Below are 27,944 nucleotides of genomic sequence, written 5' to 3' on the forward strand. Positions count from 1 at the left end.
AAAAGTTCATATTTATTCACAAAAAAGCAAGAAAAAGCCTTATAAATCAATTTAGTAAGATAGATATAAGTCATCTGAAGAAACCCTCAAAACCTTACTGAGAGAGAGAAAATGGACAAATAGCTGTGCTGTAAAGATATAAAATCTCGCAGATTGATCTGCAAATACAAAGATGACAAAATAACAATGGGATGGTTTCAGTGTTAGCTCATCTTCCTTTTTTCACTTATTTTTGTGTTAATTTTTTAAGATATTCATAAAATGGGCTGGGTGTAGTGGCTCACACCTGTAATCCCAGCACTTTGGGAGGCTGAGGTGGGCGAGGTCAAGAGTTTGAGACCAGCCTGGGCAACATGGTGAAACCCTGTCTCTACTAAAAAAAATACAAAAATTAGCCAGGCATGGTGGTGTGCCACCTGCAATCCCAGCTACTCGGGATTCTGAGGTAGGAGAATCACTGGACCATCAGAGGCAGAGGCTGCAGTGAGCCAAGATTGTCCCACTGCACTCCAACCTGGGCAACAGAGTAAGACTCCATCTCAAAAAAAAAAAAAAAAAAAGATATTCAGAAAATAACAACATAAGTACTATGTAATGTAAAACTGACTTTCTCTTGCTGTCTTCTGTTTGGTCTTTTTTTTTTCTTTCAAAATGAACAAGGTGGTAATGGGTTCCAAGAACCCATACATCCTGACTTAACCTGAATATTGCAGGGACTTTAGAAGAGTTACCATTTCCAGGCAGTGGCTCTTGCCTATAATCCCAGCATTTTGGGAAGCCAAGGCAGGAGGGTCACTTGAGCCGAGGAGTTCAAGACCAGCCTGGGCAACATGGCAAAACCCTGTCTCTGCAAAAAATATAAAAATTAGCTGGCCATGGTGGCACAAGCCTGTAGTCCCAGCTACTCAGGAGGCTGAGGCAGGAAGGATCGCTTGAGCCCCGGAGGCAGAGGTCGCCATGAACTGAGATCATGCTGCTGTACTCCAGCCTCAGCAAACAGAGCCAGATTGTGTCTAAAAAAAAAAAAAGAAAAGAATTACCACTCAGGAACGTTCTAGAAAGATGCCCATCTAACCTAAAGATTTATCTATCAACTGTCTGGGGAAGAGCTGAGACCAAAGTTCAATATTAAGGTCCTGTGTATTGTCCAGGAATTGGGTAAGGGCTCAAGATACAGTGAAGAGCAAGAAGGCTATGAATCTATTTAAATACTAGAAGACAAATAAGTCACTAGAGGGTAGAAGGGCATGATCTGTCTCTAGGATGTCAGGGGAGAGGGACATTCCTTGGCAGGGAAGAGGAAAGTTCCCAGGGTTCAAATAGGTAGGTGTCTCTGGTGCTACTTAGTGCAACCCTTCGGATTATAACTCTGGACTCTTGTATCACATCTAATGATTAATTTTTAAAATCTCAATTAACATTATCATCATCATCGTAGCTATTCATCTCCAAAGATAGCAGCAACCCATTCTGAAAACCCTTTCTTTGTTTCCAGGAGTTTACTATGTTGGTGCCTCCTCTGTGTTTTCCGTCCTTTTCTGTCTCCTTTGCTTGATCTCTCCTGTAAACATCAGAGGGACCCAGCAATCAGCTGTCAGTCTGTTCCTTTGCCTTATTTTCATCCACTCTCCTTGGGGTTGACATGACAGGCCTAGGTTGCTCAAACCCTGTAAGTTCCCATGAAAGTCCTGTTTTCCTGACTAGCCTTTGGGCAGCTCTGGGAACTGAGCTCTCATGACATTCTATCTGGTAAGAGTACTTTTGTATGCCTGAGGCTTGAGCCTTGCTATAGCAGTGTGTCTAGATGGTTTATACTAATAATGTGATTTATGAGGGAACATCTGCTTTGCTTCTAGGAGTCTGTAACTTCAGTGGCTGACCCTCTACAAAAAAACTGTGGACATCAGGTTTAGGTGACCTTCCCTCGATGGCAGTGCTTCATACATGTCACACATCATTGCTGGGGGATTTTCCATGTGCTGTGGTTTGAATATTTGTCTCCTCTAAAACTCATGTTGAAACATAATCCTCTATGTGGCAATATTGAGAGATGGAGGCTTTTAAGAGGTGATTGGCTCAGGAGGGCTTTGCCCTCATGAATGGATTAATCCATTCATGGACTAATGGATTAATGGGTTATCATGGTAGTGGAACTGGTAGCTTCATAACAGAAGGAAGAGAAACCTGAGCTAACATGTTACCACACTCAGTCCCCTTGGCATGTGATTCCCTGCACCACTTCAGGACTCTACAGAGAGTCCCCACCAGCAAGAAGGCTCTTACAAGGTGCCACCCCTTGACCTTGACTTCCAAGCCTCCATAACTGTAAGAAATAAATTGCCCTTCATTATAAATAAATAAACAGAACTTTCTGTTGCCTATAACAGAATATCTAAATCTGGGTAATTTGTTTTAAAAGGGCAATTTATTTCTTACAGTTCTCCACTGAAAGAGAACACTTGGAAGCTTGTGCAGGGGTATCCTTCAGACTTCACCCATGAACCCTTTCCGTTTGCTGATTTTATTCTCCATCCTTTTGCTGTAATAAACTATAATCATGAGTATAGCAACTGGCTCCTGTGAATTCTAGAAAATCATTGAGCATGAGGTGGTCTTGGGGATCCCCCTAACAGAGGAGCTCATCCAGCCCTATAACTTTAAATCCCACTGACAACTCTCAAATGTGTATCTCTAGCCATCAGCTATCTAGGCTTTTATGAACAATTGCCTACTTGATTCTCCAACTGATTCTTGAGATGTCTAAATTCTTGACATGAAGCAAATTCTTATTTCTCTCCTTGTCCCAAAGTTGCTTCGAAAGTGACCTGCCAATCATCCAGTTGCCCTGGCAAGAAACCGTGGAGATATCCTTGTCTCCTCACTTTCTTTACCTTCAGAAAATCTCATTCTGACTCTCTCCACCCCTGCACTTCTCAGGATTCTAAGCATTTCATGCCTACCTCTCCTCAGGAGCCAGGGCCTGACCAACCCATTGCAGTAGAACATCTACAAGGTCTACAGAGATGACAGAGAATGACTGAGTTATAATATACACTTAATAAATGTCATTAAATATATGACCAAGTGTGGTTTCTCTAGGACTCCTGGAGAAAAGATCACTGCTTCCATTAGACCGAAGGATTGATTTGGGTGTAAGTGTTGGGCTCTGGATTCACAAGCTCCTGTTAAACAAAAAGAAAATGTGAGCTCCATTTGCTGGGTGGACCCTCCCAGTCTACCCACTGTAGTCTGGAGACCAAACAGCCTGACACTTTCGTTTCTTTGGAAATTCCAAAGATCCTCCCTTCTCATCACACTTTAGTCACACTGGCACCTCTCTGTTCCTGGGATGACCCGTCTACTTCCCCATTGTGGTAAACAGACTCTAAAATGTTCCCCATAATCCCTGCCTCCAGGTATTCATTCCCTTATGTAATCTTCTCCCCTTGAGGGCAAGACCTGTGACTTGCATCTAATCAACCGAATATGGCAAAGGTGGCAAGATAGACATGATTGCATGTATGTGATGCTGTTACATAAGTTTATGAATTCTGTCTTGGCTTTGAAGAAGCAAGATGCAATGTTGTGCACTGCCTATGGAAAGGGCCACATGGCAAAGAACTGAGGATGACCTCCGGCTGTCATTAAGAAACTGAGGCTCTCATTGTGACAGTCTGCAAGGAACTGAATGCTGCTAATAACCATGTGAGCTTGGAAGTAAATCCATCACCAGTTGAGCCTCAGATGAGACCTGAGCTTTGAGTGACATCTTGATTATATAGCCTTTCAGAAGACCTGTCTAAGCAATGCCTGAACTTCTGACCCACAGAAACTGTGAGATAATAAATTAATGTTGTTTTAAGCTGCAAAGTCCGTGGTAATTCATCACACAAGCAACTGACAACTCTACACCCACTTCAGGGCCTTTCTTCCTGATGTCTTTCAACTTGGAATGTATCCCTCCATACTGTTTGCATGGCTTGCTCCTTTTAATCCCTCCATAATGTAGCAGAGACTGAGTTAACTGACCTAATGCTCTTCCCCACACCACTTCCCTTGCTTGTCTCTACTGAAGAGACTGGGAATGTTAATATGTCACTTTCTCAGCCTCTGTTGCAACAAGGAGCACCATCTGATCTTATTCTGGCTAATGAGATATAAGAGGGAGCTTACTGGGTGTGATTTCTGGGAAGACCTTTTGCCCTACTAATAATAGGGAACAAACATGGCTCCCCTACCCAGATACTGGTGAAGAGACGGACTAGGTGGCTAAGTTTTTATCAGTTCAAAGCTGATTAGAGAGCTGACAAACCTAAATGTGTTCCATACCATAGCCTGAACCAACTTGACTCTCCTATGGAGAATTTAACCTAGAAATGCTTGAAGGGCAGCAGAAAATATTATATATAATCTGAAGTTACAGAGAAGCAATGACCAGGAGACTTACATAGGAATTCAATCTGGATTGAGAAGAATGAAATGAATTCATAGATGAATGAAAATGAGAAACTTTATAATAAGAGAGAAACAGCTTCTTGATAGCATTCCAGTCCCCAAGAGGCCCAGGAGTAATTTCTGAAATTGAGTTATCTGATATCTCTCAGTGTTCTCTCAATTAACCCCCATTTGAACTACATTCCAAAGGTTTAACTTTCTTAACATTAAAAATTCTTGACTAAGATATTACTATATGAGACATTCAGCCAGGTGTAGTGGCTCATATCTGTAATCCCAACACTCTGGAAGGCCAAGGTGGGATGATCACTTGAGCCCAGGAATCTGAAGCTGCCATTGGCCATGATGGCACTACTGCACACAACCTGGGCGAAAGAGCAATACCTTGTCTCAAAAAAATTAAAAGGTATATAATCTGGCTAGTCCTGATGACAAGGTTGTGATCACTAGTCCTTAGAACTATGGAGCTATCGCCTGACTGCTCTGAACTTGTTTTGGGAATCTTTGCTTATGCCTAGATGAACTAATAGTCATCTCCTCCTCCTCCTCCTCCTCCTCCTCCTCCTCCTCCTCCTCTCCCCCTCCCCATCCCCTTCCTCCCTTTCTTTCTTATTTTTCCTTCCTTCCTTCCTTCTTCCCTTCCTTCCTCCTTTCCTTTCCTTTTCTCTTTTCATTTTTTTCTTTTTGAGACAGGGTCTTACTCCATTGCCCAGGATGGAGTGCAGTGGCTCAGTCTCAGCTCACTGCAACCTCTACCTCCTACATTCAAGTGATTCTCCTGCCTTAGTCTCCTGAGCAGCTGGGATTACAGGTGCCTGCCACCATGCCCAGCTAAATTTTGTATTTTTAGTAGAGACGGGGTTTCACCATGTTGGCCAGGATGGTCTCAAACTCCTGACCTTGAGTGATTTCATCTCCATCTCCCAAAGTGCTGAGATTACAGGCATTCATGCCTGGCCCAGTTTTCTTCTTTTTGAATGATGTAACTAATTGTACCTCTCTGTTTTATTGTTACCAGGAAGCTTAGAAACACATAAGAGATATAGGGGCAGATGTAATGTAAGCCTTGCATATATTTTTACTTTTTACACATATCTTGGCTTCTTACTATTGTTAAAAACATTTTTATTGTAATTTCTATTTCTAACTTAACACCATTTTGTAGTGTTGTATATAAACTGCTTCAAATCTCCCATGGGAAAAATGTGGGGAAGTAAATATGAATGAAATGAAAACTTACAAAGGAAACGAATGAAAAGGAATAGACTGTTTAGGAATACAATTGAAAGAGATGGCAAAGGCATAAATGGAATGGAGGGAAATTGACTAGAACAAAAAGGAATAAAATAAAAATTAAAGGCAGAGAATGGAGTCAAATAAAATGGCATGATTTCCAAAGAAATGCAAGGGAAAGAAATTGACTGAAAAGGAAAATTGTAGTGGAAATAAATAAAATAAAATGGAGTGGGAAGGAGAGTAATAAAATAAGGTAATGAGGGGAAAGAAATGGAAAGGAAATGACAGAAAAGTAATATAGTAGAAAGAAAGTATAACATTAAATAATAAACAAAATTTTAAAAACCCAAAAAGAGGTGGAATGGAATGCCATGGAATATAAAATAATGAAACTGAAATCAATGTCACTAAGCGTAGGAAATGCAAAAGGCTGGAAAGAAATGGAAAGGAGTGGGATGGAATGACTTGAAAAGAACTTAAGGCCGGGCGCAGTGGCTCACGCCTGTAATCCCAGCACTTTGGGAGGCCGAGGCAGGTGGATCATGAGGTCAAGAGATTGAGACCATCCTGGTCAACATGGTGAAACCCCGACTCTACTAAAAATACAAAAAATTAGCTGGGCATGGTGGTGCGTGCCTGTAATCCCAGCTACTCAGGAGGCTGAGGCAGGAGAATTGCCTGAACCCGGGAGGCGGAGGTTGAAGTGAGCCGAGATGGCGCCATTGCGCTCCAGCCTGGATAACAAGAGCGAAACTCCGTCTCGAAAGAGAGAGAGAGAGAGAGAGAGAGAGAGAGAGAGAGAGAGAGAGCGCGAGCGAGGGAGCGAGGGAGGGAGGGAGGGAGGGAGGGGGAGAGAGAGAGGGAGGGAGGGAGGGAGGGAGGGGGAGAGAGAGAGGGAGGGAGGGAGGGAGAGGGAGGGAGGGAGGGAGAGAGAGAGGAGAGAGAGAGAGAGAGAAAGAAAGAAAGAAAGAAAAGAACTTAAATGGGAAGCTTGAAAAGGAAAGTAATAAAGACAAGGGAATGAAGTGCCATACAGGGCATGAAGGGAGAGGATGAAAGTGAAAAAACATGGAGTAGAATTGAATGGAATAGAATAGAGTGGAATGGATTGGAAAGAAAGGAAAAGGAGAAGACCACAGAGAGAAGGGAATGGAAAACAGTTAAATAGAACTGAATGTAAGGGAAGGGATGGAGAAGAGAAAGTGAGTGAAAAAGAAGAACGGGAATGGGAACAAAAGTGAATGGAAAAGAAACAGAAAAAAGCTGGCATGCAGTGGAATGAAATGAAAACCAATCAAATGGAAATGAATGTAAATAGGGACATTGACTAGGAAGGAATGGAGAGGTAGGAAATAGAATGGATGAAATGGATTCAATTTAAGGATGGAAATAAGAGGAATGCAATGGGATGGGAAGAATAAGAATGGAAATGAAATAAAATGGTGGGAGGGAAATTGAGAAGCTGGAATAAAATAGAGTGTAATGGAATGTAAAATCAATGAATTGAAAGGAATTAAAAGAAGAAATGGATAAAAGTAATAGAAATGGAAAAGAACGAAAAGGAATGAAATAAGAAAGAGATGGAAAGGAGTGTAATGGGATCAAACAGAGTTGAGTGGGATGGAATGAAAAGGCATGGAATGAGCCAGGCACGGTGGCTTCACTCCTGTAATCCCAGCACTTTGGGTGGCCAAGGTGGGCAGATCAGTTGAGGTCAGGAGTTTTGAGAACAGCCTGGCCAACATGGTGAAACCCTGTCTCTACCAAAAAATATAAAAAAATTAGATGGGCGTGATGGCTGATGCCTACTTGGTAGGCTGAAGTGAGAGAATCCCTTGAACCGGAAGGTGAAGGTTGCAGTGATCAGAGATTGAGCCACCGCACTCCAGCCTGGATGACGGAGAAAGACCCTGTCTCAAAAAATAGAAGAAGAAAGGGAGGGAGGGAGGGAGAGAGGAGAGGGGAGGGAAGGGGAAGAGGAAAGAAACAAAGAAAAAGGAAGAAGACGAAAAGGATGGAGAGAAAAGAAAAGGCATGGAATGGAGTAGAGTGAATGGGAAGAAATGGGATGGGCGGAAATAGAGTGGAATGGAAAGAAAATGGCAGAGTGAAGTGATACAGAAATACAGAAACTGAATAAAGCTAAATGGACCAAAAGGAAATGGATGGAGTGAAATGGAATGCAATAAAATGGAGTGCACTGGAAAGGAATGAAGTAAAACTGAGTAGAAAATGACAAGATGGAAATGGATAGGATGGATTTGAGATTTTTTAAAGGGAATTGTTTTTCATAGTTCATCCTACAGACTCTTTAGTAGGGAAGAAAAAGCAGATTGGTGATAGATTTCCACCTGCCCAAAGACTCAATGTGGCATCAACATACCTCATAGATTGACTCCATGTTACTCTTTGGCCGAATGGAGAGCAATCTGAGTGGGGGCATCAGAGCTTTGGGTGGTGGCTTGCAGGGGCTGAAAGAATTGCCTCCAGGGCTTTCTGAAGGCAGCTTCATCTGCAAGTAAGCAGAGAAATCAGGTAGGGCCCGCAAACACAGATTGCCAGGAATGTACCAACTTAGTCTTCAGAGACCCAGAGTGGAAGGAATCTGTTCAGGTTCTTGCAGAGAATCAGAGGTGGAAGCAGAGTTAGAACACAGGCTCTGTCCCTGGCCCAGGACTCTCCTTTTCCTTGCTGGCTCTGCAACCCCTACTCCCAGCCTCCTTTTCACCCCGGCATGTGCTGTTCCAGTACCACCTCACTGGCAGTCCAATTCCTAGCCCTGGAGGTGGAAGGGACAAAAGAGGATCCAGGTTCTTGGCATCTGACCCAGCTCCTTTTGAGGCCCTAGGCTTCTCTCTTCCCATCCCTGGTCCCGTGATGTGCAATAAAAGGTTTAGACAAGATGATCTCTCACGATTGTCACATTTAAACTCAGATTGTATTTCCTCTATAGATTCTTTAACCAAACCCAGCAGGGGCAAGGTACCTCATAGGTCTTCTCTGGAGGGTCTGGTGGTTGCATCTGGGGAAAAACAAAGTTGCAGAGAGGTCATAGGGCTTGGAATGGGGGCTACCCCAAGAGATTCTCAGAAATAGCTTTGGCCTCAGAGGCAGCTATAGCCCTTGTGATTTCCAGGGGGCTCAAAGCTAGGGATTATCATGTCAAAGAGTAAGAAGACGAGGAGAAGAGATGAAAAAACCCAGGAGGGTCTTGAGACCATCAGAGAAGTCAGGGAGGGAGATGCAGAGAGACTTGTCCTGGCACTGGGTTTTCTCAAGAGATCATGCCAGCTCCCACCCTAAGAGGTAGGACTATAGCAGCCTGGTCGGAGGACCAAGGAAGATCCCTCTGCAGCATAACTCACCTTTTCAACTCTGCTCCATCCCTGGAGCTGGGATGTGTTGCAATACTCAGGCCTCAGGCTTTCTAGGAAAAGTGAATCTCAGTCAGGAGCTGGAGTCAGAAGGAGATATGGGGCAAGGGGCTGTTTTTCTAGGACCCCTCTCCCCAGGAAGGAAGTGCAGAAATCTTTCTTCCCAGGACTCCCTGTCACATTTCCAGTGAGCCTGTCCTGGGAATGTCCTGGAAATCAGGTTCTGGGTTAGGAAGGCTGTATGGTAACACAGATGAGGGGGGAAATCTAAGTTTTAGTCCCAGTTTTGACACTGGGTCGTCTGTAGCCTGGGTTTAGCTCTTCATCCCTCATGGCCTTGGTTTTCCTCTCTGTTAAATGGGGCTGGATTGAACAGTTTCTAGAAAACCTTCCATATCAAAAGGCTTCTCCTTCCAGAATCCCAGATGCAGACATGGCAAATATGTATCATTTTGTCTTTGGTTAACTCTAACCCACGAGTAGAGGGCACTCCAGGCACTATGTTGAAATATGTTATGAGACTGGATTTGGATTCAACAGGAAGGAGTGTTGTGATTGATTCACTCTGTGTACAACAATCAATTAACAATGTTTTCTGAGATTGAGAAAGGAGAGAATTCCAGCATGGTGTCTTGCTTTTGCCATGACTGTTGGAACAGGCAGAACCCATCAGAGGGCTTGACTCCAATCTCATCCATATTCCAGATGGCAACACAGAGGCTTAGAGTAGACAGGGTTTGCCCTGATCATACAGTGACCTGGTGGCAAAGCTGGGAGCCCCCAGCACCGGCCTCTTCCCCAGCCCTCACCCCTGACCCAGGCATCAGCCGTAGAGTCACTTACTGGAACTGGGCTCTGTAGGGTGCTCCTCCTTAGGGGTGGGTTGTGAAGTCTCATGAATGGGGTCATCTGCTGTTTTCCTTGAGGGCCTGAAACCCCAAAGCCCTCATTCTTCTGTGCCTCTAGTCCTTGCCCATCTCCACAGGTTCTGCCCATATCCTGTGTCCATTCTTGGACAATGCCCCCAACCCTCTGAATTCCCCAGGTGCCAGACACGACTCAGCACCATGGTCAGCAACAAGCCTGGCAGACGCGCCCCCTGTTGGCCATGCCCCCATTTCCCCCCCTGTGTCCCTGTGTTACCGTCTGGCATTTCTGATGTAGCGAAAATAGACCATTTCTGTGGCCAGAGCAATGACAGCCAGGATCCCGACGACAATACCAGCGATGGCCCCTGAGGACAGGGAGGAGGACTGGGGACCTGGGCAAGGAGAGAGAATCAAGATCCAGGCCTCACACACCCTCATTCCTGCCCCAGCACCTTCCCAAGCTCGCAGCTTTTTCTCTGCTGATATTTTGTGAGCACTTGTTTTCCAGTCTTTGGGAGGTATAAAATTGTGATTTTTTTGTTTTTGCTTTTTTTTTTTTCCCCTGAGACAAAGTCTCACTCTGTCACCCAGACTGGAGTGGCACAACCTCGGCTCACTGCAACCTCCGCCCCCAGGTTCAAGCGATCCTCCCACCTCAGCCTCTCCGAGTAGCTGGGACTACAGGCACTCGCCACCATGCCAGGCTAATTCTTTGTATTCTTTGGTAGAGACAGGGTTTCACCATGTTGCCCAGGCTGGTCTGGAACTCTTGACCTCAAGTGATCTGCCCACCTCAGCCTCCCGAAGTGCTGGAATTACAGGCATGAGCCACCGCGCCCAGCCTCAGTCAGTGGTATTAAGAGTATCATTTGTAAACTGAAATATCCAGTTTCTGGGTCCAAATTTCAGCTGTGTGACTTTGAGCGTGTTACCTTTGTAAAATGGGAACAATAGGTTTCCCATGAGGCCTTCTAGGGTTTTTTGGAAAGGTTACGCATATATGTATTCATGTTCTATATATATAGTGTTTGTTTGGGATCATGGAAAATGATCGGTAAATATTGCCCATGATGATGACGCCAATTAGGATAATGGATCAAACATGGCTTTGCCTTTCATCCCTCCCAGAGAGGAGGCACAGGCCAAAGAAAGGAGCTTTGGCAACCAGAAACCTGGCTTTCACTCAGAGTTCCTTGACTCACTGGGGCCGTGTGACCCTGGACAAGTGAATTCATTTCTGAGTCTCATTTTTTCATCTGTAAATAGCACAGAATGTTTGCAAAGGTGAGATGAAATCATGAATGTTAACACCTTGGCACATAGTAGGTGATTAATAAATGGCCATTGCTTTCATTAGTATTGGCCTGCTGTTTGCCCATCTCACTTCTGCCGGAACCTTTCTCAAAAGGGTGAAATCCAGCCAGTGGGATGAAGGACACAGCCACAAGGGTCAGGAGTGTGAGGAAGGAGTTCTGCTTTGGAGGGGCAGGAGGGAACTTCTTAGGGTGCTTCAGGGCTTCTTAGTTTTATTCTCTGCATCTCCCTTCCTTCCTTTCCCTCCCTCCCTCCCTCCTTCCCTCCCTCCCTCCCTTCCTTCCTCTCTTTCTTCTTTCTTTCTTTCTTTTGTCTTTCTCTCTCTCTCCCTCCCTTTCTTTTCTCTCTTTCTCCTTCCTTCCTTTCTTCCTTCCTTCCCTCCCTCCCTCTTTTTTTCTCTCTCTCTCTCTCTCTTTCTTTCATTTCTTTTGTTTCCTTCTTTTAAGATGGAGTCTGACTCTGTCACCCAGGCTGGAGTGCAATGGCACAATCTTGGCTCACTGCAACCTCCACCCACTGAGTTCAAGCAATTCTCCTGCTTCAGCCTCCCGAGTAGCTGGAATTACAGACATGCACTGCCACATCAGGCTAATTTTGTTGTTGTTATTATCATTGTTGTATTTTTAGTAGAGACTGGGTTTTACAATGTTGGCCAGGCTGGTCTTGAACTCCTGACCTCAGGTGATCCGCCCACCTTGGCCTCCCAAACTGCTGGGATTATAGGCATGATCCACAGTGCCTAGCCACATTCCATTTCTTTATATGTTGAGCAAGGATAAGAATTCCAAACTTTATAGACTTTAAAAAAATTTTTTGAGGCACCATCTTGGCTCACCGCAACTTCTGCTTTCTCTGAAACCACTGCAACCTTACTGCCTGCCTCCCAAGCAATTCTTTTATATCAGCCTCCCAAGTAGTGTGATTACAGGTGCCCACCACCATGCCCGGCTAATTTTTAGAGACAGGGTTTCACCATGTTGCCAGGCTGGTCTTGAACTCCTGACCTTATGTGATCCACCTGCCTCACCCTTCCAAAGCGCTGGGATTACAGGCATGAGCCACTGTGCCCGGCCTCTACACTTTTTAAGGGATTAATGAGATCATGTATAAAACTACCAGCACAGTGCCTGATACATGGCAGATGGTTGACAAATGATGATGCCAATGACAGAAGCTGCTGTCTAGCAAGCTACAGCATCAAGAGCCCTTCATAGATTATCTCATTCAAATCCTACAATATCCCCATGAGCATCAACTGCACTCACTGCTTCCTCCCCGGAGCCTCCATTGCTCCATCTATCCTGTCAAATGGTCTTAACAAGACCACAGGGTTGTTCTGAAGGTTAAATGAGGCAACTTGGAAGTTGACATAAATGCTGTCCTAGGCTTAGTGAACAACTTGAGGACCTGGTTTCAAACCCCGGTGGCAGGATTTGAGTCCAAAGCTCTGTTTCCCTTCCTGTACAATGAATAAACCAACAGGCTCACCTCAAAACTGGCTGACAGAGAGTACCCAAGAATTGTTTATTGATATGATATATGAGAAAGTTGGATTCAGACATGTGGCACAGGTTCAGCAAATAATGATGTGTTGATTTATGATCATTATTTTAGGCTGGGTGTGGTGGCTCAAGCCTGTCGTCTCAGCACTTTGGGAGGCCAAAGCAGGAGGATTACTTGAGTCCAGGAGTTTGAGACCAGCCTGTGCAACATAGGGAGGCCCCATCTCTACAAAAAATAAAAATAAAAAATTAGCTGTGTGTGGTGGCACACACCTGTAGTTCCAGCTACTCAGGAGGCTGAGATGGGAGGATGACTTGAGCCTGTGAGGTTGAGGCTTCAGTGACCCATGATAATGACACTGCACTCCAGCCGGGGTGACACAGTGAGACCATCTCAAAAAAAAAAAAGGAATAATTTTGTTTGTTTACCAAACACAATATGCCAAGCACTGCCCTAAGAACTTCACAAATGTTAACCCATCTTCAACAATCCTAAGAAACAAGCAGAAGTATTATATTTTACAGATAATAAGTCAGAGGCCCAGAGAGGATAAATAACTTGCCCAAGGTCACACAGCTAATAAGCATTGGAGAAGGATGTAAACCCTGGTGAAGAGTGACACTGTTGCCTTCTCAAGAACTGTGAGTAACCCCCCATATAGGCACCGAGGAATGAGAGCTAAGCAGAACCCTGGCACAGTTAGGGCTTGAGGAATATCTCACTTTATAGTGTTACTACTCAGCTATTTCCTTTTATATAATCCTTTACATAATCATATATTAGTTTATAGAAATAGGGCTTGAAGAATCCCTTTCTATAATCCTCTATATATAATCATATAATAGTTAATAGTATGAGTGCCTAAAGAATATTTCCCTACATATATACCTATAATTATATCTTAGTTTATAATTGGAGGAATGCCTAGAGTGGACACGGTACAGAGCATGAATTAAGGAATAAGCAGCTTATAATCGGAGGAATGCCTAGAGCAGACACAGGGCAGAGCATGATTTAAGGGAAAAACAGTTATGCCAGGACAAGAATCCATGGCCCAGGTGGCAGCGTTCAGTATCGTAAAGATACCTGCTGTATGGCAGGCTTGGGGCGAGAGCCACTCCTCCTGATAAAGGAGTTGTAGGACCTTGCTCCAGTTCTTGGGGAAGGCTGCCCTCAGAACGGCAATCCACCTTGGTCACTGTGAACTTTATCAGCTCTTGCTGCTGTGCTGCTTGAAAAGCATCTTCCCATAGAACCTGTTGGAAGCTGCCAGAAGGTGGCGGTAACCTTGACAGCTCTGTCACTGCTATGTGACTTAAAGCATCCTCCTATAAATCTTCTTAGAAGTAGTTTGACCATAGATAGAAGTATTGCACACTGAGCACAGCCCACTTTCAAACCTCGGTGACCTAATGGAGGTGGACCCCTTACTGCACACGGCCCTTGCCTTCGTGGGAATGGGCCCCTTGCTGTGCACTGTCCACCTCCTGGCCTAGGTGACCTAATGGGGGTGGACCCCTTACTGCACACGGCCCTTGCCTTTGTGGGAATGGGCCCCTTACTGTGCACTGTCCACCTCCTGGCCTAGGTGACCTAATGGGGGTGGACCCCATGTTTTATTGCTCACGACCCTATCACTATCCTTAAAGATGATTTCACTCACTGCCCTGCCTCCTAACCTATACACAATAAATACTCATGCTTCTGGACATTCGGGGCCTCGCCTGACTCTGCTTATAGGTGATGTGGCCCCCCGAGCCCAGCTGCGTTTTTCTTGTACTTCTGTGTCCTGTCTCTTTATTTCTCAGATCCTGCGCCTCAGCACAGCATAAGGCTCACCCCATGACCCTGTGGGGCCATCAGCCCTACAAAAAACTAAAGACAGGCCAGGTGCAGTGGCTCATGCCTGTAATCCCAGCACTTTGGGAGGCCGAGGCGGGTGGATCACGAGGTCAAGAGATTAAGGCCATCCTGGCCAACATGATGAAACCCTGTCTCTACTAAAAATACAAAAAATTTTCTGGGTGTGGTGGCAAGCACCTGTAGTCCCAGCTACTTGGGAGGCTGAAGCAGGAGAATCGCTTGAACCCGGGAGGCGGAGGTTGCAGTGAGCCGAGATTACACCATTGTGCTCCAGCCTGGCAACAGAGTGAGACTCCGTCTCAAAACAAAAACAAAACAAAACAAAAAAAACTAAACTAAAGATAGAGATACAGGGACTCCCTGCCAGTCATGCCTGGTTGTTATTAACATCATTTCTGATTCCCCATATAGCTCAGTCCTTCCCTCCCTGGGTATGTCCCCGACTCATCGTCCTTCTAAACAACTCTGAAAGATAGGTATCACAGTATGGTTTGGCTATGTCCCCAGCCAAATCTCATCTTGAATTGCAGCTCCCATAATTCCCATGTGTTGTAGGCGGGACCCAGTGGGAGATAATTGAATCATGGGGGCAGTTCTCCCATACTGTTCTCATGGTAGTGAATAAGTCTCATGAGATCTGATGATTTTATAAAGGGTTTCCCCTTTCACTTGGTTCCCATTCTTTCTTGTCTGCCGCCATGTGAGACACGCCTTTTGCCTTCCGCCATGGTTGTGTGGCCTTCCTAGCCATGTGGAACTGTCAGTCCATTAAACCTCTTTTTCTTTATAAATTACCCAATCTTGGGCACATCTTTATCAGCAGTATGAAAACGGGCTAAAACACATCACAGACCCAATTTACAGGTAAGCAAACTGAGGCTTAGAATAGCCTGGAGAGTTTTCCAGGGAACACAGCAGGAAGTGGATGTTCTGTGTTCCCCTGAGCATGAGGGGTTGGGATTCAACAGCTGTGGACGGAGAACCTGTTCAGGCAGTGTGGAGACTGCCATACTCCAGCCCTCGGTGGGGATAGACTATGTGGCCAGGACCAGCATCAGGAAAGGCCCCTTGTGTCCCAGGAGAAGGCAACCCTGAGAGACTCACCTACCACCTTGACTAGGACAGAAGCAGAGCGGGCCAGGCCGGTGAGTGGGTTGGTGGCTGTGCAGTTGTAGATCCCGTTGTGTTCCCAGGTCAGAGCCCTGATGATCAGCTGCTCCCCTGTGTGCTCCCCGGTGGAGTGTTCAAGAGTCCAGCGATACTCAGCACTTGGCTTGGACTCGGACCAACACTGCAGGGTGAGGCTGGAGTTGAGCTCTGCCTTGATGGTGCTGACCACCCCAGACGCTGACTCCTTGGTGATGTTCACTTGGTCAGGACCATCTGTGTGCAAAGCCAAACATGAGGCACCCTGGCCCCCATCGGCAAGTCATCCCATTCTGCCCCACTCACTTTCACCTTGGAATCTCAGTAAGAGAAAGAGAACATGTTCCTTTTTCCTGCTAAGCTGTCTGACAAGCAGAGTGTGCTCGACAACAATGGGGATGGAGGAGATCGGAACAAAAACAAAAACCGAAAACTCTGCCTTTGCAAAAGTGAATTTAAATGAGTATTCTAAGTTACCCAGGCATCAGAAATTGTTGCTCAGCCAAGCACAGTGGCTCACATCTGTAATCCCAGCACTCTGGGAGGCCGAGGTAGGTGGATGTCAGGGTGGAACTCCTGAGGCCAGGAGTTTAAGAGCAGCCTGGCCAACATGGCGAGTCCCATCTCTACTGAAAAAAGAAAAATAAAATTAGCTGGGTGTGGTGGCACATATCTGTAATCACAGCTACTCAGGTGCCTAAGAATAGCTTGAACCTGGCAGGCCAAAGTTGTAGTAAGCCAAGATTGCATCCCTGCGCTCCAGCCTAGGTGACAGAGTGAGACCGCCTCAAAAAGAAAGAAAAAGAATAGAAATTGTTACTGTGTCCTGTGCACATAACCCTAACTTCTAACTTCTAGTGCTGTTCAATGGTATACATTTTATTTGTAATGTCAGAGGGAATCATTGTCACTTTCCTCTTCTACCACATACAAGAAGGAAACAGACGAAAGTAGCTGTTGGATTTCTCATATAAATTAAAAGAGTTTGGGCCTGGAGCTGTGGTTCACGCCTGTAATCCCAGCACTTTGGGAGGGTGAGGCAGGGAGATTGCTTGAGCTCAGGAGTTCAACACAAGCCTAGGCAAAATAGTAAGACCTTGTCTCTATTTTTTAAAAAACCTGAAAGAGTTTGAGAGTCATACTTTATTTAAATTAATGTAAAATACTGGAAAGGATGCAAAGGTTGCTAATCGAGACATTTCAGGAGGGGAGGAATACCCTATCTCTGCTCCCTCCTAAACATCCTTTGAACCTGTTCGTTTCTCTTCATTCTAACCCCATGGCCACTTAGATCCCTCACCTGCATCCTAGCCCCTCCTGGTCTCCCCATCCCAGGTTCATCCTCCACACAGCAGCCAGAAAAGTCTTCCTATGTACTAAATTGTCACTATCCCTCCAGTGTTCAGAACCTTCTGTGACTCCCCAGTGCCCTTGGGACAAAGCCAATGGCTGATGAGGCCATTTACAATTTGACTCTTACAGACCCCTCTAGCCCTGCCACCTTCCCACCCCTCCTGCTCTCATTCAGGAGTTAAATCTCATTCAGAGATTCTATCCCTGTTACCCTCTCTCCTCCCTTAAAGCCATTGCATACTCTTCCTGCTGCCTGGAATGCCCTTCCCTGACTTTGCTGTAACCAGCTACTCCTACTCATCCTTCAGCTCTCATGGTAGACATTCCCGCTCATAATGACCCTTTGCAACATCCCCCAGATAGAGGCTTCCTTTGGGCTTCCCAGACCCTCCCTTTGTCTCCCAAGGCCCCATTTATCATGCTGTGTTTTATTTGCCTGCTTAGTGACCTCCCCATCCCCAGCAGGCTGTGAGAGCTGAAAATCATGGCAAGTATCAGATGCCCAACACGTTGCTTAGCACAGAGACAGCACAAAATAAATATTTTTGGTTTAATGACTGAATTGAGAAAGAAAGAGGAGAGAGCAACAGAGAAAGGGAAAGAGGAGCAAAGACATGTACTTAATAGCCCCTACCTCTGTGTTCCCTGCTACTTCGCATGTACAAAAGTGCACTCCCCCATTCCCTTCCTGCAGAAGACTGGTTTCTCCCCCAGTCTTCTCCATATTGGTTCATGATTCCTACATCCTTTCAGTGGCTCAGGCAATAAACCTTAGAGTCATTCTCAACCCCTTTCTTTCTCTTTCACCTAATATCAGTCAGCAGCATATTCAAAATATATCCACAGTGCACCCATTTCTCATCACCTGACAGTTGCCGCTCTGGGTCACCTCATTATCTTTCGCCGGGCAATTGTGGCCACCAGGAGAAGCTCTTCAAAGACCTCCAATGGCAGAAATATAATTGACCAAGGGCTTAAGTGCTGTGTCCCCAAATCCGCTCCCAGTCCTCCCACAGGCTGCACCCTGCCAGTATCTGGGTACATCCAGGAAACTAAGGCAGGCCCCTTCCTGGGGACATGGAAGGTCCCAGCAGCCTTGATGGGTGTTCCTTCAACTGCATGGTTATCCAGGTGCATCCATTCAAGTCCCTGTCCCTCTCCCTGTCACTCGGGGTCACATTTGCATCCCAGTCTCCCAGTCTGATGGCTCTCCCAGACTTCCTACAACTGCCTCCCTAGTTATCCTCACAGGCACATTTCCCCCAATAAAACCCTTGCATGAATAATCCTGTTAATCCCATCTTGGAGTCTGCTTCTCCAAGGATCCGGACAAATACAACTCCTTCTTTCACTTTTCCTCTCTCCCGCTTCTATGTTTGCCTCCCTGTAGACAAGGGCCAGTGAGACCCTGTGAGAGCCTAAATCTGGTGCTGTCCCTAAACCTTATTACCTACTTCTCTGTTTATGGTCTGGCTTCTACACTAGAACATAAGCCCCCTGAGGGCAGGGACTTGGCTTTGTCCAGTGCTCAGATTCATGCCTGACACAGAGCAGGAGCTCAATAATCACATCAACTACTGGAAGGAAGGACTTAGAGAGGCAGGGAGAAGGGGAAGGTCCAGGCCCCAGGTGACTCACAGTTGATGGTCAGCTCAAGGGGCTCACTCCGGGCCTGGCTGCCCCAGTTCCAGACCTCACAAGCATAGGGCCCTGTGTCGTTCCGCTGGAGGCCATGGATGGTCAGGGTCCTGTTGTCAGCCGACAGCTCCAGGTGCTCACTGGGCAGGAGGGGCTGGCCACTCAGGAACCACTGGACATTCACCCTCTCATGGTCAGTTTGGCAGGTCAGGGCCACAGACCTGGCATTCTCCACAAGGTTTGGGCTTGAAGACATGACTTGAGGTGTGGTCAGTGTTTCTGGAAACACACAGAGATACAGGATCAAGTTCAGGGAGATTTCCCCCGTCTCCTGCCTATGTGGGGCCCACAAGGTTTTTCCAGGTGTGTGTGTGTGTGTGTGTGTGTGTGTGCTTGTGTGTTATTTGCATGTGACTGACGGGTACATATATGTCTTTTGTGGATGAATGTGTGTTGTGTGATTATTAGGTGAATATGCAATGGGTTGTGTGCATAGTGTGTGGTGTTTGTGTGTTTTGCATCTCTCGTGTGCTGGGTGTATGTGTTGAATGCGCACTTTCTACGTGAGCATATGTTATATGTATATATCTTTTGTATATGAGTGTATGTTCTATGTCTGTGGTATTGTTTGTGTTGTGTATATATGCTCGGTCTCTGCTGCATGTGGTATGTGTATGCATTTTGTGTGTGCATTGTGTTTCTGTTGTATATATGTGTTAAGGGTGTTGAATGTATGGTATGTGGTGTGTTTTTCATGTTGTACATCTTGAGTGTCTGATGTTGGATGTTTGTAATGTTTAGTGGGTGCTGAGTGTCTGTGATGTGTTGTGTGTGTCCACTGGTACATATTAAGAATATATATATTTTTTATGTGACTGTGTCATGTATCTGTGATCTTGTTTGTTGGTAGACGTATGTAAGATATGTGTGTCTGTGTTTTGTATGTCATGTGTTGTATGTGTGTGAGCATATTGTGTGTATGTGTTGTGGGTTCGTGTGTATGTGCTGTGGGTTTGTGTGTATGTGTGTGTGTCTGATGTGTTATGGACTTTGTGAGTTGAACACCTTTGATGTGTGCATGCTATATGTGTGTATGTTTTGTGTGAGTGTGTGTTGTATGTGTTGTGAATATGTGTGAGCATTTTGTATGTGTTGTGGGTTTGTGTGTGTGTGTTGCGGGTTTGTGTGTATATGTCATATGTCTGATGTGCTATATACTTTGTGATGGGTGAGTTGTACACCTCTGTGGTGTGCATGCTATATGTGTGTATGTTTTGTGTGAGTGAGTGCTGTATGTTTATGGTATTACACGGTATGTGTATGTGTTATTGCAAGGTATGAGTTATGTTTACTATGTATATTGTATGTGAGTGTGCCGTGAATGTGGGGTTATCTGTGTGTGTATGGAGTGTGTGAGTGTTGTGTTAGTGTTTTTAAATGTAGACAGTTAACCCCCCACCTCCAGAGAATCAAATCATGGGCACCCCCTAGAGAGCCACCAGGGTCTTTTGCAGGACGTTCCAAGCTAGAGGCCAGTGTGCCCAGCCTTCCCTGCAGTTGGAACCCTGCTCAACCACCAGCTACATTGGAAATCCCCCCGGGTCCTCCTCAAACTCTGGGGTATTAGAATAGCTCAGTGGCTCTTTAAGAGTTTAAGATTCCTTCAAAAATCTGATGACAATCCTTGACCCTGTCTCTAGAACACAGCACAAACATCTTGCCTGCAACTCAATACCATGCAGAAATGACTCCCTCAAGCAGTATCCAAAGGCCCCGGATTAAGAACTCCTAGATCCTTCTGACATAGCCACTGTCTGACTCTCAAAAGAACAAAGGAGAGGAACCAGGAAAGGAGACTTACCAAGGACTTGGACCTTCAGAGTACCCAGGCGGGACAGGTGGGTGGCACCGTTGGACACCAAGCACTTGTACAGGCCCTCATGTTCTCTGGACACAGCATGGATGGCGAATGTTCTCATGGTGAGAGACAGATTGGAGGAGTCAGGGAGAAACCACATGTAGGAGGGGGGTGGACGAGACTTTGTTTCCACCAAGAAGGTCACGTTGGAGCCCTCCATCACCTCAACCACCTCCCCACTGGCAACACCAGACTCCAATTTGATGTCAGCAGGGTCAGGACCATCTGAGAGGACAGGAACAATTACAACAGTAACAATAGCATCAGCAACAGGTCCCTTATGGAGGCCTTTAGTGGATCAAGAAATACTGTTTCCCTCCTCCCCACTCAAAGGCTATATCCATTACAAAGGAGGTACAGCAGTCACATGGAGATGAAATGTCAGCCTAATCTCAGGGTAAAGCAAGATTGAAAGACACATCTGAAGTATGCCAACTGACCGGACATGGTAGCTGGTAGCTCACACCTGTAATCCCAGCACTTTGGGAGACTGAGGCAAGAGGATTGCTTGGAGCAAGGAGTTTAAGACCAGTCAGGGCAGCGTAGCAAGATGCCATCTCTACAAAAAATTTAAAAATTAGCCAGTTGCAATGGCTCATGCCTGTAGTCCCAGCTACTCAGGAGGCTGAGGCAGGAAGATCACTTGAGCCCAGGAGGTCGAGTCTGCATTGAGCTATGTCTGCACCACTGCGCTCCAACCTGGACAACAATCTTGTCTCGAATGAATGAATAAATAAAGTGAGCCAGCTAATGCTCTGCTCACCCCTATCCAGGCAAGGTTTTGGATCAAACGTCTGAGGTTTGGGAGCTCAATTTTTAGACACATTAAGTTGGAGGTTTCCAGTGGAATCCAAGTAGAGATGTCAAACAGTTACATGTCTGAAGTTCAAAGGTAGACAAGTCCACATCTGGGTGGTATTGCGAGACTGAATCAGGCACTAAGGAAATGAGTGTCGGTGAGGAGTTGGAAAGAATGGAAAGGGACTCACAATTCACTTCCAGGAAGGTGGGGTCGCTGCTCTGACTCCCATAGGCATCTCGAGCTTCACATTGGTAAGTCCCTGAGTCCTCCCGCTGGACAATGAGAATGGTGAGGGTCTTGCCATCCTTGGACAGCTGCATACGCTCACGGAACATGAGGGGGAGGTTGTTGGAAACCCAGTGGATGGTAATGTTGACATCACTGGTGTTGCAGTAGAAGGTCACCATTTCCTTCTGCTCTATGGCAGTGCCGGAGCTGACCTGAATGGTGGGCTTGGCCAGCCCTGAAAGCAAGAGACGGAGACAGAGGCAGAGACACAGGTAGAGGAAGAACAAACAAGACATAGTTCCAGAGGGACCCAGAGAAACAGGACTAGATTGGAACTGCCAGAAGGCACACTGGAGTTGGCTGCCTGGGCTTAAGTGCTGGATCTACTGCTTGTCGTAGGTGGCATCTAGGGCAAGTTACTTCCCCTCTCCAAGCCCCATTGAAAGCCATTGTGCAAGTGAGTCAGAGGATCTGGGACCTGACGAGGTCAGTCAATGTCAGCTGCAACAACAATCAAGCTTGCCACCTGGGTGCCAGCAAGGGCCACTACCCACTCTTTTTCTTTATTGAAACAGGATTTCACTCTGTCACCCAGGCTGGAGTGCAGTGGTGCAATCACAGCTCACGGCAGCCTTGATTTCATGGGCTCAAGCAATCCTCCTACCTCAGCCTCCCAATAGCTAGGACTACAGGTGTGCACTACCATACCTGGCGATTATTTTTGGAGACATGGGGTCTTCCTATGTTGCCCAGGTGGGTCACAAACTCCTGAGTTCAAGTAATCCACCCACCTCAGCCTTCCAAAGTGCTGGAATGACAGGTGTAAGGGCCTGCACCCAGTCACCCTGCCCGCTTTTTAGCTAACTTTGCCCACCCCAGCCATGACAACCACAGCCCTCCCCCTTTACCCCCCACCCCTGGCATAGATGGCTGAACCAGTCCTTGCCACACCCTGGCTGAGCCAATCAGATTCGTCCTCTTGGGACTTTGGGCGTGAGGCCCAGATGGTGGATCTCCATGGAGGCAGAGATCAGAATGGCTGTCTTGTTTTCAGGGCCCACACCTCTGGTTGTGCCATGAGCCTGGGGTGTCCCGGGGGTCCCAGACACAGACAGAACAACAGCCTTCTCACTTTGCGTGGCGCCATGTGGGTTGGCATTGAAGGTGAACTGGGCTGCAGCTGGAGGACTCCATACGATCCAAAGCGAGACTAGAAGGGGAGAGAGGAGACATTTGGGGAGGGAGAGGTGTGTTGGCGGGTGCCCGGTTAGGGTCTTCAGAAGCAGAAGGAATTCTGAGGTCAAAGAGCTGGCATCTCACCCATAGAGACTTGTCCTACTCAGTACTTACCAGCTACATGACTTGCATCATGTTTGTTTGTCTGGTTTCTGTGTGTGTGTTTTTGTTTTTGTATTTTGAGGCAGAGTCTGGCTCTGTTGCCCAGGCTGGAATGCAGTGGCACAATCTCAGTTCACCACAACCTCTGCTTCCCAGGTTCAAGGGATTCTCCAGCCTCAGCCTCCCGAGTAGCTGGGATCACAGGCACGGGCCACCACACCCAGATAATTTTTGTATTGTTAGTAGAGATGGAGTCTGTTGCCAAGGCTGGTCTCCAACTCCTTACCTCAAGTGATCGGCCTCCTCGGCCTCCCAAAGTGCCGGGTTACTGGCGTGAGCCGCCACGCCCGGCTGCAGCATGTTTTTGTCCTCTCTGAGCTTCAGTCTCCTCAGCTATAACATGGGAATACTATCACCTGCATCCTAGGGTCGTTGTGGGGGTGGTAATGAATACTGGCAAACATTAACTGGGCCCCCAGTCACCGTGTTCTCTCCAATGATGTGGCCTCTAGTGGAGACACAAGATGGCTTCCCCATTCCACATAGAGGGAAACCAATGCTCAGAGAGGTGATGTCACTGACTGACAATAAGTCCTTACTGTCAGAGGCAGAAGCTGAACTTGAACCTGGCCTGCCAGGGCCTGAAGACTGCTCTCAACACTAATTCCTCCTGTCAGCCTAGAAATGGCCACAGACCCAACCCTTGATTCACAGGTACTTCTGTGATCTTGGTGTGAAATACTGACTTTTGTCACTTCCTCAGGCAAGATTTCACTTGCATGGGGAGGAAAGAGGAACAAGGGAACAGAAGCTTCCAGTTTACAGCCCTGTGTGGTGGCTCATGCCTGTAATCTCAGTTCTTTGGAGGCTGAAGTGGGAGGATCACTTGGGCTAAGGAATTTGAGACCAGCCTGGGCAACAGAGCAAGATCCCATCTCAAAAAAAAAAAAATACAAACCAAAGAACAAGTTCCCAGTTTTCCATTTGATCATTCTGCACACCATTGCGGGGGCTGCAAGAGACTGGGATCTGGCACGGTGGATCATGCTGGTAATCCCGACACTTTGGGAGGCTGAGGCGGGTGGATCACTTGAGGCCAAGGATTTGAGACCATCCTGGTCAACATGGTGAAACCTCCGCCTCTAAAAAAACTACAAACATTAGCTGGGCATGGTGACGTGTGCCTGTAATCCCAGCTACTTGGGAGGCTGAGGCATGAGAATCGCTTGAACCCAAGAGGGGAAAGTTGCGGTGAGCCGAGATCGCGCCACTGCACTCCAGCCTGGGTGACACAGCTAGCTAGACCTTGTCTCAAAAAAAAAAAGGAAAGAGACAGACTGTGCCAGGGCCCAACCCCAGCAGCTGTGCTCACATGCAACTGACCTCGTCTCTCCCGTAAGCCCACTTAACACAGACGGGACACCATGCCCCTCTAAACCTCTCAAAAGGGCCCCAGTGTGGCCCAAACACTCCCATTCCCTGCCAGTCAGTGAATACGGGCATGAGCTCTTAGGAACAAATACAAACTCTGTCACTAGCCCTACTGTCATGGGTAAGGGACTTTGTGAGCCTCAGTTTCTTCAACTGCAAAATGATGAGAACAGTAGAACTTAGTTCATCTGGTGGTTGTGAGGTCTGAATGAGACATTGGATGTGACATGCTTAAAACAGCTCATAGCAAATATTTAGCCACCATAATGACAATGATGATGATGATGGCAGTGGTCTTGATGACAGGTTCTTGTGTCTGTGGTTTCTCTGCCTCAAATGCTATTAGAGGTTAGGTCCACAGGCTCAGAGCCTGACCACCTGGGTTTGAATCCCATCTTTGCCATTTATTTGGACAAGTGATGTTCCCTATCTGAGCCTCGGTTTCCCCATTTGAAAAATGGAGGTAGTAACAGTTCCAGCCTCACTGAACTGTCGAAAGGATAAGTGGCATCATGTGAGCGAAAGCACTGATGGGAGTCTCATCATACCCACCCGAGACAAGAAGCCTCCCTCTGTGGAATGCCTGCCCTGGCCCTTTCCCTCTGTCTTTCTTCTCGCAGGGTCCTGCCTTCTGTCCCACCAGGAAGAGGCAACGCTTACAGAGACACCTGTGGATGCGGCTGATAACTCTCAGCCCCCCAGGACGACAGAGTTCCTGCAGCCTTCTAGGGTCAGCCAGGAAGCGTAGGCCCAGAGAAGGAGAAGCTGGTCCCCGAGACACACAGCAGGACCGGGCTGAGCCCTCACCTCTGCACATGAGTTGTTGCAAAATCATGTCTTCACTTACAAAATACTTTTTTCATCAAAATATTCTAGTTTATGCCTTTTGTCTCAGATGCCTTTGAGGCAGAAATTTCACATCCATCCTGATCCATGGACCTGGCCGCTCCTGGCTGCACAGCCTCAGCCTCCCTCCGCCTGTCTCGCCCTCCTCTGCTTGTCTGTCCCTGTGATGCTCCAATTCTCTCCTCGTCTCTCTAAATCTAATTGTGTCTTTTCACAGTTCTCTCCCTGTCTCTTTGTCTTCTGTCTCCCTCTCTCTCCTTTCTGCCCCTCCCTGTTTTTCTCACTGTATCATTTCCTTTCGTGTGTGTGTGTATGTGTGTGTGTGTGTGTTTGTGTGTGTGTGTGAGACAGTCTTGCTCTGTCGTCCAGGCTGGAGTGTAGTGGTGTGATCTCGGTTCACTGCAGCCTCCACCTTCCAGGTTCAACTGATTCTCTGCCTTGACCTCCTAAGTAGCTGGGATTACAGGCACCTGCCACCACACCTGGCTAATTTTTGTATTTTTAGTAGAGAAAGGGTTTCACCATCTTGGCCAGGCTGGTCTTAACTCCTGACCTCATGATCCACCTGCCTCAGCCTCCCCAAGTGCTGGGATTACAGATGTGAGCCACCACCCTGGCACCCACTGGTGTCATTTCTAAAGTTACTTTTTCACCCTTTTTCTGTCTTTCTGTGTATCTTTCTCTCCCTGTATTTCCCTATCTCTCTTTCTCTCTTGGTCTCTGGTTCTGTGGCTCTGACTCTGTCTTTCTCTCTCTCTTTCTCTGCACACACACACATACACACACACTGGCAAATAAACATTTATCTGTGTCTCTCTGGTCTCTGTTTGTGTGTCCTTCTGTCAATCTCTTTTGTATCTGTCTTTATTTCTGTACCTCTAGTTTCTTTCTTTCTTTCTTTCTTTCTTTCTTTCTTTCTTTCTTTCTTTCTTTCTCTTTCTTTCTTTCTTTCTCTTTCTTTCTTTCTTTCTTTTCTTTCTTTCTTTCTTTCTTTTTTTCTTTCGACAGGGTCTTGCTGTGTCATTCGGACTGGAGTGCTGTGGTGTGATCTCAGCTCACTGCAACCTCCGCCTCCCGAGTTCCGAGTTCAAATAATTCTCCTACCTCAGCCTCCCAAATAGCTGGGACTACAGGTCTGTGTCACCAAGCCCAGCTAATTTTTGTATTTTTAGTGGAGATGGCGTTTTGCCATGTTGGTCAGGCTGCTCTCGAACCCCTGGCCTCAAGTGATCCGCCTACCTTGGCCTCCCAAAGTGCTGGGATTACAGGCATGAGCCACCATGCCCAGCCCTATCTTTATATCTGCATCTGTCCTTATTGCTGTCGCTCTATTTTTTCCCCTGCTTCTGTCTCTCTTTCCTCAAGTGCACATACACACATACATACATACACACACATCACTGACAAACAGATGCATACAACTCCCTCCACCCCCATCTGAAGGAAGCAGGGCACTCACCTGAGAACAGGATTCCCATCCAGTGGTGTCCCCATAAGTCAGCAGGCCCCATGGGTCCCAGCACCTGACTTCAGTGTGCCAGGCTGTCTGTCCCCCCGGCTTGCACACACAGACAGTCCCAACTCCAGCTGCAGCTCCTCCACCTGCCTTCTCTCCTCTCCCGCCCTGCTACAAACGAACACACAGTGAAGTAACTGTGGCTCCCAGGACAGACAGGGGTGGCGGCAGGGAAGCAACTTTGACCCTACCTCTGCTCTCCACCCCCAGAGCTCACTTTCCTTCCCTGCCTAGTGCAGAGAGCAACTCCAGGAACCCTGGAGACCGAGAACTGAGATTAGGATGGTCAATACCAAAGATAATAAAAAACAATGGCCAGCCCCTTAATTAAGCTCCCTAGAGCTTAATAAAACAGGCCCAGTGCCAAGTTCATTGTAAACAGCCAGTAAATATTAAATGAGCTGAAATCATGTTTGTGATCTAGATCCTGGTCATAAACAAAAGCTCTGGAGTCAGACGGGCAGGGATCACAGACTGAGCAGGGCTGGGGGAACTCCAGGAGGAGCCTGACATGGTCTTGGGGGAGGGGGCAGGGAGGGCTTCCTGGAGGAGTGGACATCTGAGCTGAAACTTAAGAGAACATAGTAAAGTTTCAATATATAAAAATTACTTTAAAAAACATCTCTATGAGCAAGACAAGCTGTTATTCTTTGAGATTATGTATACTCAGACCCAGAAGATTTAACAGAACCTACCAGCTGAGAGAAATATCATTAATCCATGTATCCATCCATCCATCCATCCATTCGTTTAACAAATGCTCCCTGATTCCTCCTCCTCCTCCTTCTCCTCCTCTTCTTCTTCTTCCTTCTTTTCTTCTTTCTTTTTCTTTCTCTTCTTTTATTTTCTTGGCGACAGAGTCTTACTCTGTTCCCAAGCTGGAGTGCAGTGGCATGATTTCAGTTTACTGCAGCCTCCACCTCCTGGACTCAAGTGGTTCCCCTGCCTCAGCCTCCCTAGTAGCTTGGACGCAGGCATGTGCCACCACACCCAGCTAATTTTTGTATTTTTAGTAGAGAGGGAATTTCACCATGTAGCCCAGGCTGGTCTTGAACTCATGACCTCAAGTGATCTGCCTGCCTCAGCCTCCCAAAGTGCTGGGATTACAGGCATG

General features: G+C 46.6%; 2 protein-coding genes across 10 annotated transcripts in view; one reads left to right on the plus strand and one right to left on the minus strand.

Moving 5' to 3' along the window:
- CEACAM20 (CEA cell adhesion molecule 20) lies at positions 1-27,103 on the minus strand. 4 transcript variants are annotated; one of them, XM_078360056.1, is made up of 13 exons: positions 27,022-27,103; positions 26,774-26,941; positions 22,763-22,909; positions 21,659-21,934; positions 20,613-20,894; positions 18,752-19,030; positions 15,719-15,997; positions 10,209-10,326; positions 9,909-9,994; positions 9,057-9,118; positions 8,678-8,713; positions 8,075-8,203; positions 1-3,182 (listed from the first exon to the last, which is right to left on the minus strand). In XM_078360056.1, the coding sequence occupies exons 2-13, from the start codon at positions 26,823-26,825 to the stop codon at positions 3,129-3,131; spliced, it is 1,800 nt and encodes a 599-aa protein (XP_078216182.1). In that variant the 5' UTR covers positions 26,826-26,941; positions 27,022-27,103; the 3' UTR covers positions 1-3,128. The 4 variants fall into 4 exon arrangements, with proteins under 4 accessions (XP_078216182.1, XP_035139794.2, XP_054106006.1 ...); XM_035283903.3 differs by lacking the exon at positions 27,022-27,103 and having other exon boundaries at positions 22,832-22,909; positions 26,774-26,987; XM_054250031.2 differs by lacking the exon at positions 27,022-27,103 and having other exon boundaries at positions 1-1,013; positions 26,774-26,987.
- The window catches only part of IGSF23 (immunoglobulin superfamily member 23), a 75,428-nt gene that overhangs the window by 2,609 nt on the left and 44,875 nt on the right, over positions 1-27,944 (plus strand). The gene's annotated exons all lie outside the window — the stretch shown is intronic.

Source organism: Callithrix jacchus, chromosome 22, assembly GCF_049354715.1.
Source record: "Callithrix jacchus isolate 240 chromosome 22, calJac240_pri, whole genome shotgun sequence".
Taxonomy (NCBI): Eukaryota; Metazoa; Chordata; class Mammalia; order Primates; family Cebidae; genus Callithrix; species Callithrix jacchus.